This window comes from Phoenix dactylifera, chromosome 4 (genome assembly GCF_009389715.1).
Source record: "Phoenix dactylifera cultivar Barhee BC4 chromosome 4, palm_55x_up_171113_PBpolish2nd_filt_p, whole genome shotgun sequence".
Lineage (NCBI taxonomy): Eukaryota > Viridiplantae > Streptophyta > Magnoliopsida > Arecales > Arecaceae > Phoenix > Phoenix dactylifera.
In genome coordinates this window covers 14,781,632-14,794,874 of record NC_052395.1, presented here as the reverse complement: position 1 = coordinate 14,794,874, position 13,243 = coordinate 14,781,632, and the positions used below count along the sequence as shown (strand labels likewise).

At 41.7% G+C, this 13,243-nt stretch overlaps 2 protein-coding genes and 1 long non-coding RNA gene across 3 annotated transcripts; all 3 read left to right on the top strand.

The window, feature by feature from the left end:
* Nucleotides 1–8,293: 8,293 nt before the first annotated feature.
* Nucleotides 8,294–9,604, top strand: LOC120110635 (the record flags this gene model as incomplete). Its single annotated transcript, XM_039126212.1, has 1 exon — nucleotides 8,294–9,604. A coding segment is annotated over one exon (678 nt), but the record flags the coding sequence as incomplete, so codon positions are not given.
* Nucleotides 9,063–10,738, top strand: LOC120110634 (NAP1-related protein 2-like; the record flags this gene model as incomplete). The annotated part of the gene is made up of 5 exons (XM_039126211.1): nucleotides 9,063–9,074; nucleotides 9,946–10,068; nucleotides 10,187–10,237; nucleotides 10,451–10,522; nucleotides 10,631–10,738. Coding segments are annotated over exons 1-5 (366 nt in total), but the record flags the coding sequence as incomplete, so codon positions are not given.
* A 12-nt stretch (nucleotides 10,739–10,750) lies between these two features.
* On the top strand, nucleotides 10,751–11,535 carry LOC120110505. The gene is made up of 2 exons (XR_005511543.1): nucleotides 10,751–10,893; nucleotides 11,358–11,535. It is a non-coding gene; the product is annotated as an uncharacterized LOC120110505 (long non-coding RNA).
* The last annotated feature ends 1,708 nt before the right edge of the window (nucleotides 11,536–13,243 follow it).

Below are 13,243 nucleotides of genomic sequence, written 5' to 3'. Positions count from 1 at the left end.
AGATGGTTGGTTGAGTTATTTCCTGAATGGTTATTAAAACAGGTTAGACGTTGAATCCTATTAGGTCTTTTATTATATTCTACGATCGGAACTTTGTAAAATTAATTATTATCTGACTTAAATTTTTTAGGTACCGACCATGATGGAGAGACATTGTTCTAATGAATTAATAGTCCTTGCTCGAGGTCCGAACAATATTGTCAACAGATATGATGGGTTCATTATAAATGGTTTTAAATTTCATACAAAAAAACGTGAAAAATTTAGAAAACACAAAATAGTGGAGTTATGGTTGAGGCGGACGGAAAAATTTATTATGGTGCCCTAACAGATGTTTATGAGTTGGATTATTACGGGAACTTTAAGGTAGTATTATTTCGATGTGATTGGGTGGATATAAACTCATCTAGAGGTTTGAGGCAAGATATAAATGGCTTCACACTAGTAAATTTTTCAAGGTTGATACATACTGGTGTGCTATTGAAAGATGACCCATTTGTTTTTTCATCTCAAGCTCAACAAGTGTTCTTCGTGCAAGACTCTAAAGATAAAGATTGGTCTGTTGTTATTAAGACTAAACCTAGAGACTTGTATGATATGGGAAAAGGGTTAACAGAGGAGGATGATGAGACTTATACTCAGTGTATGCCTTTTAATGTTCCGCCAATTGATGAACTGAATTCTACTAGTTTGGTTAGGATGGATGTTGAATGAGAGCTGGCTAGTTTCTTAATGGTAAGTAAAACATTAGTTTTATGCATTAAATTATTTTGCAATTTATAAATTATTTCTATACTTTTAATATTTAACTAATATTGATTCTTTTTTGTGCATACTAGATTACAATATGCCGCGAGAAAAACGTTTCAGAGATATTGAGTTTCAGCACACATCCGTGGGACCAAAGACTCATATACAAAAATTAACAAACAATTGGCATTCTTTTCGATCAAAAGTCCAATGTTGATCTTCAAAAAGAACAACTTTTATTATATTTTTTTCATATGTGTGAGGATGGTAGTATTCCTTAAACCCACTTGTTACGAGATATCTATTTTGGCGAGATGTCTGTTTGACAAAGGAGGCTTCAGCTTTTGTCATGTATCTTTGCTGTTGTATTTTTATTCCGGATTTTCAGATATCGTAACTTTTTTGCTTATATTGTTGATTGAGTTCTTTATTATGTGTGACTGCAAGTACAAGCAACCTAACAAATGACAAGGAGAGCTCTTTCCTACATCAAATGCTTCTTTTATAAGAATATTAAAAGTAATGTACTTTTAATATTTAACTAATATTGATTCTTTTTTGTGCATACTAGATTACAATATGCCGCGAGGAAGACGTTTCAGAAATATTGAGTTTCAGCACACATCCGTGGGATCTACTTCTGATCGTTCCCAGCAGCCCGATGAGCCCCATACTCAGTCCGGGTCCCAGTCGGAGCACGCTCCACCTGCAGATCGTCCAGACACGGATGATGTGGATGTCCTGGGTAATTTGATTTACAATCCTTTGCCTTTAAATCATTTGCCTTTAAAAAAGTACATTACATATGGCATATTTGATGATTTTGGATATTGGAAGTATTTTGAGTGACAGACCCTGACCTTATGGGTTGCCTTTTATTTTTCAAACAATGGTCCATCTTAGGTATTTTGGATGGAGGATGCAAGGAAAAGTTGGGCTCTGTAAAAGTGATTTATAATTACTTGTAGTTAGCAATTTGCATGATTGTCTGCAGAATTGGCACACACAAGCTTGAATTTGACTCACCTTGTTTAGGCAGCTCTAAGGCCTCGCATTGCAGATCCTGGAAGAAGTTATCGGAAGCACTCACAGACTTGCTCTCGAAAGCTATTGGAAGCACTCAAAATCTTAAAGAATACAAGGAAGCAATGATAACATTGCGACATTTCTCCTGCGCTTTATATAAACATTGTTATGTGTTATCATATTTTTAATCAACATAACAATTACCTATTTCTTAACCTTATAGCACTGTATTGGCTAAATTGTTTATGAGATTTGCAATGCTAGCATGCTTATGAAAGATGAACTTTTTAGATGATAGTGTTAACTCATTTGCAGTATTTTATTTGGTGAAGATCTGTTAAATGCTGGTGAAGCATGGTTTGAGAAAGATGCAATAGGCAAGACTAGGAGGTTGCTAGCAGCTTTTATATATTGGTCTTGGTCATTGTTGTTTCGCAGGCTTTACTCTTGACTATTCAAATTTGTTCTTTATGAAGGTGCTCAATCTGCCGTATTGGCTGATCTCCTATCATGTTTGATGTGTTTAGTGGAAGCTGTTTCTTTTTAACAACCACATGTAGTAATGGCTCTTAGAAACTTTTTACTAGCTTTCATAACTCAATCCTTATCAATCACAATCTCTTATGAGTTACTTATCTACTTCCCGTAAAATTGCATCTTCTTTTTTTGCTAGTATGATATCAGGTTTTCCCTGTCGTATCCATTGATGAAGTTGTAAATAGCAGGAAATTTTCAGTTTGACCTATATTCACTTTTGTCATTTGTTTATCATGTCTTCCTTGTGCAGCTTCCATGAGATTCTTGTTGAAAGTTTTCCTAAAGCTGTTCTGCATCCTCTTACAAGGCAGGAGTCAATGTAGTGTCTTCTACAGTTCTTTTTGTAAGAATTCACAGCAAACTTAGGTAGTGTGACAATGAATTCTTTTTGTAAGAATTCACAGCAAACTTAGTGAACTACATCTAGTTGCAGTTTTCAAATAAGAATCCTAGTAAAGGTAAATCATGTTGTAGGTGCATGGGAATCACCTATTTGCATGGGAATCCTAGTAAAGGTAAATCATCCTAGTTGCAGCTTTAGACCACATATTCTTCCCTATGTAAGGAAATCTATGTTGTGTGTGTATCTGTGAGGGAAAGAGATGGCGAACCCACCTGGCATTGCTGAGAGAACAGGGAGGTGGCCCAGAAATCTATTCAAAGGCCAACTTAGGATGAACTTCTGTACCAAGGTTCAAAACTAAATTAGAATAGGACAGACAAATATATCATATGCTGTCAGTAATAGTACCTATGCTGTTTATTACAATAGCAGTGATACGCCAATGTTCTTTCCAGCAAACCTAACGTCGGTAAATCATTTGCCTTTAATGGACTTCTTATTTTATAGATGGATTAGGGAGAGTGAGGAGAACACGAGGGCCCACTCGAGCACGAGACGTATGGACCCTACCTGAGGATGAGAAGCTTGTCGTCCATTGCAACGAACTGGGGCAGCCCATCAAGAACGCAGCAAGCATTTTATCCACTTTTTTAGGATCGGTTGCGCGGAAGGGACAATTGTGTCCGCTCAACTATACGAAATAGAACGAAATGCTTCCTTCGTATAAGGTTGAGCTTCTTAGAGTTGTTGAGGTAAAGAATTGAATTTGCTTACTATCTTCAATTATTTTTTGATGTAACATTGATATAACATTTTTGACTTTGATGTAGACAAAGTTTGTCCTTCCTGCAAATAGCCATGATTGGGTGCTGAAGTCCGTCAACCGCAAATGGAAAGAATATAAGGCGAAGCTAAAGGCGGATTGGAAGCACGAGGGCATGACTGAAGAGGAGGTGGCCCGTGTTTGTCCTCCAGATGTAATCTCTCATCAGTGGAGGGAGCTTGTCCACTACTGGTTTTCCGAGAGAGCTCAGGTTGTGTATATTTTTTCAATACCTTAGATTGTATTTACTATATATATTTTAGATTAGAAATTTATACATTTTATGCATTACATTGTTTATTGTTTTTCGGGGAAGACATATTCCAATATTGGTAGAGCTGCTCGAGCATCACAGACTGTTCCTCACACTTCAGGCTCCATGAGTTATGCGAGGCGTAGAGCTGAATTCGTAAGCTTTCTTGAAATAATTTAAATTTATTTTAAATTATTCTATCATATAGCATGTATACTCTTGAAATATACTTTTTGTTGTAGGTGGATGATAATGGGAGGGAGCCTGGTAGGGTGGAGTTTTATAGGATGACTCACACCCACCGAGATGGCAGCTTTGTCCGAGAGGAGTCAAGAGATATAGTTGTATGTATTCATCTTTGACTTGTGCTGTATTTTTTTTTATTCTATTATTCGCATACATTAATTTGATTTTTTTTTGGAGAGATATAGGATAGGGCAACAAATCTTATTTTGGAGCGCGTCGGGGGGTCATCATCATCCGACGCGACCCATAATATTGAAGCTGAAGTGCTCGCTGAATTGATGGGCCCAGAGCGTTATGGTCGAGTGAGGGGTTACGGCGTTGGAGTTACCCCCACTCAGTTGTCTTCAGTGGGCACATATACAAGAAATGCCAGAGAATCTAGTAACACTGCAGAAGTTCGTCGGCTTCAAGCAACTATTAATGAGTTGAAGCAAAACCAAGCAAATTTGCAGTCTCAGCTTACGAATATTTCTTCCATGTTACAACGGTTTCTCCCTTCTCAGGTAAATAATTATATATATTTTAATATTTTACATATTATCAATTATGATATATGAGTTAATGTATCACATTATTCTTAACTTCTAAAGTTTTTTTTTATTTTTTTTTATAGATTCCTGATACTTCAAACGCTAGTAGAGATGATGATGGAGCTGAATCCCGTCCCTGATGCATTCTAGATTATCTTTTATGAGTTTGATATGTATATGTTTCTGCTTTTTCAGAGTACATTGTAATTTGCTTTTTCAGAGTACATTGTAATTTGCTTTTTCAGAGTACATTGTAATTTGTATGGCAGCTTTTCTGATATATGAGTCAAAAACATGGAGTTTTAATCAGATATATCAATATTCATATTTTGAATGATCTGAGTATTTGTGTCAATGTATCAATGTAATACAGGTTCATATTGTTATAATATATGTTTTGTAATTTGTATTTTATAATACTGATTATCGTTTTATTTTTTTTAAAAAAAAGACAATTCCCGACGCTTTTAAGCGTCGGTAAAAAACGTCGTGGCACCAGCAGCCATTGAGCAATTTCCGACGCTTAAAAGCATCGGTAAATCAGTAATTGCCGACGCAAAAAAGCGTCGGAGAAACGGAGACAATTACCGACGCTTTTATGCGTCGATAAAAAAGGTCGTGGCACAGCGACAATTGAGCAATTTCCGACGCTTAAAAGCGTCGGGGAAAGGTTAACGCCGACGACGCTATACAAGCGTCGGTAAATCAGGAATTGCCGACGCAAAAAAGCGTCGGGGAAACCGCCCCGTCGGTTTATCGCCGACGCTATATAAGCGTCGGTAAAGCCATGTTTTTGCCGACGCTTTACTCAAGCGTCGGCAAAAACTTTTCCCACTCTGGTATATCCGACGCTTTGCCAACGCTTGGCTTTGCGTCGGGGGTATTTTAGCCGACGCTAATTAGCGTCGGCAAAGCTCCAAAAAAGCGTCGGGAAAGGCCTAGTTTCCTGTAGTGTTCGTTTGATCCATCATTGGCCTGACGGTGGCAGTATCTTTAATATGGACGGAAACTAGCGGCGAGATCGTAAATTTTCGTGGAGCAAGCAATTAATAGATCGACCAGGTAGGTACCCACTAAATGAAGAATCGGCGTAAACAAATCCCATGCAGGAAATCGGGCCAGTCGGTTAACCGACCAGCCACCTGGTTCCTACGTGTCGCGTTATGGTTCAATTCCCCCCTTTTTTTTTGCTGAAACGGACATTTTATACATCACATGTATGAATACACCCAATAGAATCGGCAAACAAAAGGTCCTGTAATGCAACAGGCATCTCACCCTCCCCAACCCATAGGGTGCCTCCTGAGTGGCTCGCTACATATGCCGCCACCCAGTCCGCCGCCCCGTTAGCCTCAAGATATACATGCATAGCCTGAAGTGTAATGCCTTCCCTCGCCATCAACCAAATATCACAAAGTAGGGGATGAACACCTCCAGCCATGCTCCTGCCCCGTTGGACCCAGTCGATCACCGTGGCCGAATCACCTTCCGAGAGGATGGAGATCGCCTGAAGCACGTGCTGCACATAACGCAATCCCATCCAAGCCACCCATAACTCAGCTCCTGGAACTGAGGTGTCGAAGATCTGACCCCCCCCGCTGCTACCACACTTGAACTCGGGCCCCTGATGACAAAGCCGACCCCTCCCCTCCTGCCTCTATCTAGGATAGAGCCATCAAAATTGACCTTGAGGAAACTCAGGGGTGGGGACTCCAGGTAAAGAAAACCGTATAAGGAGCTGCTGAAGCAATATGAGGGCTCCAGATGTCCCGAACTGTCAAAGATTTATGGTCTAACCCTGCCTGAAGAATCTCTACTACCTGTGCCCGAGCCAGCTCCATCACAAAATGTGGAGACGGACTAACCTCGCCAGATACCCGAGCGTTCTTGGCCATCCATACCTGATAAGCTATACAAATTGCCCTAATGGCCACGTGACGCATTTGGGGGGTATCCGACCAACGCTGTACCTCCTCCAAAAAACAGTCCCTCCGACTCCAAGCATCTACTAGAATCCCGGACAGCCTCCAAGTCCCCCTCGCCCACATATACTGGAACAGTGCATGGTCCATCGACTCGTCCACCTCATAGTCCAAACATAAGGGAGGGATGCCAACTCTTCGTCTGCTTAGCATGTAGCTCATCGACAAACGCTCCCAAACCACCTTCCAGAGGAATAGTGCAACCCTCTGGTGTAATCCAAACCTCCATACCCAACCACAGTTCATACCCAATTCTGACTCTTGCTGAAGAACCCGGGAAACATCGTTGACCCCAACCCTAGCTCTGCAAGTGGTGCTCCATACCCTAACATCTGGACCTGCTAATCTCGGGATGGAAAAGGCTCGTATCCGCTCTGCAAGATGCTCCCCGAATAACTGGCCTAATCTGTCATCATCCCACTCTGCCTCCTCTGGTCTCAGGAGATCGCACACCTGGAGCCCCACAACTCCCTTGCCACTGATCATCGTCGGCCACAGTCTCAATGGGAGTGCATCCACCATGGGTCCTCCATCACATCAATGCCCCGTCCATCGCCAATCAGCCACCTAGAATGCGCCAAGCCATAGGCAAGTACCTCCCAATCACCCGCCACATGAAGGGGCCCCTCCGGCTGCCCGCCACTGGCCAACTAAGCATGCCCGACCATGTATAGCTATCATGACCTGACTCGAGAGGCTGTGCAGCTCTAGAACAATCTGCACCGGTTGCTGTGCCAGGAGTGCCTCGCGCCTCGCCAGTAATGACTACACTCCCAAACCACCCTCGCTCAGTGGTAAACAGACTCTCTCCCAGGCCACCAGATGTACCCCGTGGCCCCCACAAGGGAGCCCCATAGGAAGCTCCGCAAGAGCTGCTCAATCCCCGCCAGCTCTATCTTCGGCACAACAGTATGGGCCATAAGATAAATAGGTATAGAGCAAAGGACTGACCTGACCAACGTCAATCTACTCATCATAGAGAGTGATGATACCCTCCAACCCTCAAGTATGCTTCGCACCCTCTCCACCAAAGTAGAACACTCTGCCACCCGCAATCTCCTCCCTGTGAGCGGGACCCCAAGGTAGTCCAGTGCTCCTGTACCCTCAGGATCGCCCTGATCTCCTGTCGCACGCTCCGCTCCGTACTCGGACTGAAGTGTATGGATGACTTTTGGAGATTGATTCTCTATCCGGACGCCTCATAGTACTCTGTCAGCACACTCTGGAGGGCCCTTGCATCCCTCGCTCTCGCCCTAGCTAGCAACAGTCAGTCATCTGCAAAAAGTAAATGAGAGATAGGACGGGCACCAGGGGCTGGACTGTAGGCCGCGAACTTCCGGTTCTCACAGGCTACATGCAAAGCATGAGAAAGTACATAAGAGCAAATGATGAATAAGTATGGGGACAGAGGATATCCCTAGCGAAGTCCTATAGTCGCTCAGAAAAAGGACGATGGCGTGCCGTTGATCAGAATGGAAAAGCTAGGCCCCTGCACACAGCCTAGAACCCACTACAACAAAAAAGATTTTTGCCGACTTTGTATTGCCGACGCTAGTTAAAAGCGTCGGCGATATTTTTTGTTGGGACAGTAACCACCGACGCTTCTGGGAAGCGTCGGTAAAAAAGCTTCCAGCGACGTTTTTTTTAAGCGTCGGCGTCTGGGCGCATTACCGACGCTTATAAGCGTCGGAATATTTAAACACCGACGCTGTTATGCGTCGGCATAACGGAAGAACACAACGACGCTTATAAGCGTCGTCGGACTTCATTCCTCCCGCATACCCCCTCCCTCTAAAGCCCTAAATCCCCCGACCGACTCCCTCTCTTCTCAACCCTTTTCACCGATCTCATCCATTCTCCTCCGCCGAGCGCTCTCCGTCGTCGCGATGGGGGGAGTCGCTGCTGATGCGGGCATTGAGCAAGCGGCGGACGTGGGTCTTCCTCTTCCTCGTCGTCTACTCCCTCCTCCTCTCCTCCTCCTGGAACCTCCTCCTCTCCATCCGCTCCTGGTACAACTCGGCGGCCGCCTCCGCCTCCTCCCGCGCCGCCGCCGGCTGGAAGGCCCTCTACGCCTCCGTGCTCTACGGAGGGGTCTTCGGCCTGCTCTCCATGGGGGCAGCGCTGGCCGTGGCGGTGCCGGCCACGTTGGTCACCTGGATCACGATCCTCGTGCTGCTCGCCTTCACCGGGAAGCCCCGACGGGCGCTCGTCGCCGACGGCCGTCGGATCACCGCCGACATCGCCGGTTTCGCGCTCAAGATCCTCCTCCGAGAGGGAAACCTCGTCGCCGTCGTCGGCGCCGTCCTCAGTTTCGTTGCCCTCCTCCTCCGACGGAGACGAGGCGGAGCTGAGGACCAAGGTTTTTGTTCTATCATTGCATCTCCAGAGTCTTTCAGAATATTTCGTCTAAATCATTACATTTTTTTTTTCATAATCTATAAAATTTGGATTTATAGCTGTACCTTGTCTATTTTGTGTTAATGCTTTTTGGTGGATAGCTATATTCTTCCTTAATTCCTGGAATTTTCTTCATTTACTTCTTGCTGTTGTCACTAGAATCTGAGGATAAAGTATGGCCTTGGATGTCTCTCATCTAATTCTATGTAATTCTCTTTTTCTTGGAGTTAACCTTTTCTTTTGTTGCTTTTGATTGACCGAAATTGGTCCATTGCATTGTTATTGCTTGAAGGTCTTTCCTCTGCTCTTTTGGTGTGCTTTTGAGGTTTAATTATTTTGGGTGGGAAAAATTGTGTTACAAGCTCATGATTAATAGATAACAAAATTGTTCTCTTGTATTTTCCTCCTTCCCACCATTTGTGTTACTCGATCTATTGTTCTGCTTCTTTATTTAGCTGACTGAGCTCTTTTTGCTTATTTTTCACTAAAATTGTGCCTCCCATTATTATCTTGTTTAAAGCATTACTGAATGTTTTGAACTCTGATTTGATAACTCACTGGTGATATGGAACATTGAATGGAGATTTGTAGGAGATTTTTGGCCCAACACATACTCGTATGTTGACAGGGCTTTACACATATGGTGTCTTTTTATCCTTATGTTTGCACCAATAATGTGGCTTACATGTTCTTCATGTGATCTAAGAACTAGATCAGTTTCATAAGTGAACAATGGCTAGGCCTTTGACTGACATGTGAGCCTTGCAGTCAAGTTTTAGGCATGTCATGTGGTTTTTTGTCTTTCTCAATGTTGGAGAAGAGAATGGCCAAACCAGCTACCGCACAAAGTGTTCTGAATTTTTACTTGTAGAATTTTAAGGCTCACCAAAATTGTCTGTAGTAGAGTTTCTGTCCAACATAATCTCTACCACGATTTAAGTAGAAATTTCTTTTTTACTCTCATAGTATTTCTTTTTTACTCTCATAGTATTTTTACTTGTAGAGTTGTCGGCCTGTTGCCTGTGTCTGCCATATGCTCATCTCATTCATGACTGTAGGTTAATGAGGAAGCAAGTGATAAAGTTTTGGAGGTGGAACAGAAATATAATGAGATTCGAAGACCTGTCTACATTAAACGGAATGAGATCATCCAATCCATTCCAGACTTTTGGTTAACTGCGGTTCGTAATCTCTCTTTTTTTAGTAATTATATATTTAAGCTACAACCTCTTTTTTGGAACATTCTCATCTAATAGTTTTTCTTTTTTGTATTTCTGTGTGTAATGCTTAACTCTTTAGTTCCTGAGTCATCCTGCTCTTAGCGATCTTCTGACAGAGGAAGACCAAAAGGTATGCATGCTGTTATTTTTGAAACATGCTGAATTCAAACTAAGTGTGGTGGAAATTGTTACTCCATCCAGAATAAATATATTAACTATATCAATTAGAGATATCATTCTAGGACCTTTGTCAGCTTCTTCTGGATTTATCTGATGTCTGGTATTACTTGGAACCCATTATAGATTTCCAGGTGCTTGTGTTAATAAAGTTCCTTTGATGCAGATTTTCAAGTATTTGGTTTCATTGGACGTTGAAGATTGTCAAGATTTGAAGTCAGGCTACTCCATTATATTTGTGAGATGTTGTTTGTTTTTGACGAAATAGCCATTCTGTTGCTATGAATAAGTATATTCTTGTGATTTATTACCTTTAATCAATTGACTGGGTGTTTGTAATGTATAGAACTTCTCTCCTAACCCATATTTTGAAGACACAAAGCTTGTGAAGACTTATTCCTTCACTGAGGAAGGAGTGGCTAATATAACCGCTACGACTATCAAGTGGAAGGAGGGTATCGTAAGGTTATTATCTTATGCGGTAATCATTGATATTTTTCTGAGTCAGGTATTAGTTTTAATGTTTGTTTCTCATAATATCTTGTAGGAGATTGCCAATGGTAATGGTCATGAGAAGAAGGGAAGCAAGCGACCTTTTACTGAGGAAAGGTTGGCTTTAGTACCATGTAATCTTGTTTTATAAACAATTGCTGGATATTTAACTGATTTTGTCACGTTGAGTATCTGATAATTTATGATAATTCTGCTGTTGTTGCTTTCAATATTAGGATTATTCATATTTATGTATATCATATGCATATTCTTTCCAAGTAGATCGCCGTTCACATTTCCCTCCTAGTTCTTCTTAGAAGACCAGGAATCTTATTTTTGCTATGGCTATGGCTATGGCATGCAAGCAGTCAAGGACTCCATAGTGTATATACAATGTGTAGGCTGCATATACAGACAATATGCAATTTGTATCAACATCCATGTAGTGCCCCAGCTTGAAATCCATCAAAGGCCAGCCTTCTTAAGTCCTTCCTTCAACATGCATATAAATAAGTATCATATTTTTTTGAAGAGCTTAATAAATTTTGTATTCTTAACTTCTTAAGGTTTTTTTATTACAGGTTCCTGATACTTCATCTGCTCGTAGAAATGGTGACTCCATTGATCCCTGAAGCTTTTATTTTAAAGTTTTATATGCATTTTTTTATGCTTTTTGAAGTACATTGCAAATGTAAATTGACAGTATGAATGTAATTTGACAATATGAATGTAATTTGACAAAATGAATGTTTTGATAAATATGTTTGATTGTGCTATGAGTATAATCTCGTTTAGTGTGAATGCCTTTGATTTTGTAAACAGAGTTTTAAAAAAAAAATTTAAATTTTTTTTAAAAAAAATTATACTCTAACGACGCTTTAAAGCGTCGTTAAAATCCCGGTGTTTTAACTATTACCGACGCTTTAAAGCGTCGGTAGGTTTGACTTTAACGACGCTTTAAAGCGTCGCTAGTTACCGACGCTAAAAAGCGTCGCTAAATTGCAATTAGCGACGCTTTTAAGCGTCGCTAAATTGTACGTTACCGACGCTAAAAAGCGTCGCTAATGACTGACGCTTTGAAAAGCGTCGGAAAATTATTTATCCACTGTAGCATAGGCGACGCTTTACCGACGCTTGGGATAGCGTCGGGATGGTTTTTACCGACGCTTAAAAGCGTCGCTAATGGCCAAAAAAAGCGTCGCTAATGCTCAATTTTCTTGTAGTGAACCTAATCAATCCAAACCTGATGAAAACCAAAACTCTCCAGTGCCCGCTTGAGGAAGTCCCAACGGATCCGATTATAAGCCCGCTCCATGTCCAATTTCACTGCCATCAAACATCGCCTCCTCGGGGCTCGCTGTAAGTCTCTCATCATCTCCTAAGCTAGCAAGATGTTGTCTGATATACTCCTCCCTCTCATGAAAGCTCCCTGCTCATGGCTGATGATGCTGGGCAACAAATCCTTCATTCTTCCCACCATGAGCCTTGCCACTACTTTATACAAAGTGATACACAAGCTAATAGGCCTGTAGTGGCTCGGCTCCGAAGCATCCTGACGCTTTGGTATCAATATGATGTAAGTGGCTTTCCAGTCATTTACCATCACTGTCCGACTGAAGTATAACTGTACTGCCTCCACCACAGCTCCCCGGATAATACTCCAATACCGTCGAAAAAAGGCACAGTTATAGAAAATGTGATGCAAGTGGCCGTCCGTCGCCGATCAGCCACCTAGAATGCACCGAAAAATCTCTATGAATACTTTTTTGTTCCTGCCGACCAACAGGCCCACATGTCGAGATTTAGGCTGCGACTTTGGGCGAGCTATTGAATGACCGTAGGCTGGATGGGCTAACAGATTCCATTCTTGCAGGATTTTCTATAAACATGATTGGCTGATTATACCCCTTTCTTTTCAAAAAATTTCTTAGAATTGCAACTGTGCACACTTTTTCCGAAGGTAATTGGCCTTAACATTTTTCTTCTAAGTTGATTTTAATTTAACAACGATTGGAGTTTTCATCTTCAAGATTGAGCATCGGTATGACATATGCTTTACCCTTAATTATGAGTCAACTCTCATTTTCACGTTATTAGCTCTTCTTTGAGTCAGAATTGATTGATGTTCTCACATTCGTTCATTCAAACTTGGAGAGAACCTGGAGTTTTCACAGGCGACACTACACCATCTGATGGCGTAAAGCAGAAAAGAGTAGGCGCGAACAGAAAAGCTTCAAGTGAGAATATGAAATGCGGGAAATCGATGGAGGAGGACTAAGGATGCGTATTAGTATTATGACCATGAGTAACCATAATTACCTCAGTGAAGTTTCTCATGGAATCACTCCTTAGGATCGATGCTTGCTGTTTGCAGCTGATGAGAGAAAAGAACTTTGGACAGAGTATGAGAACATTCCTCGGTTGAAGCTAGTCTTGCGAACGATTTTAAAAATATTGGTTCTTGCAT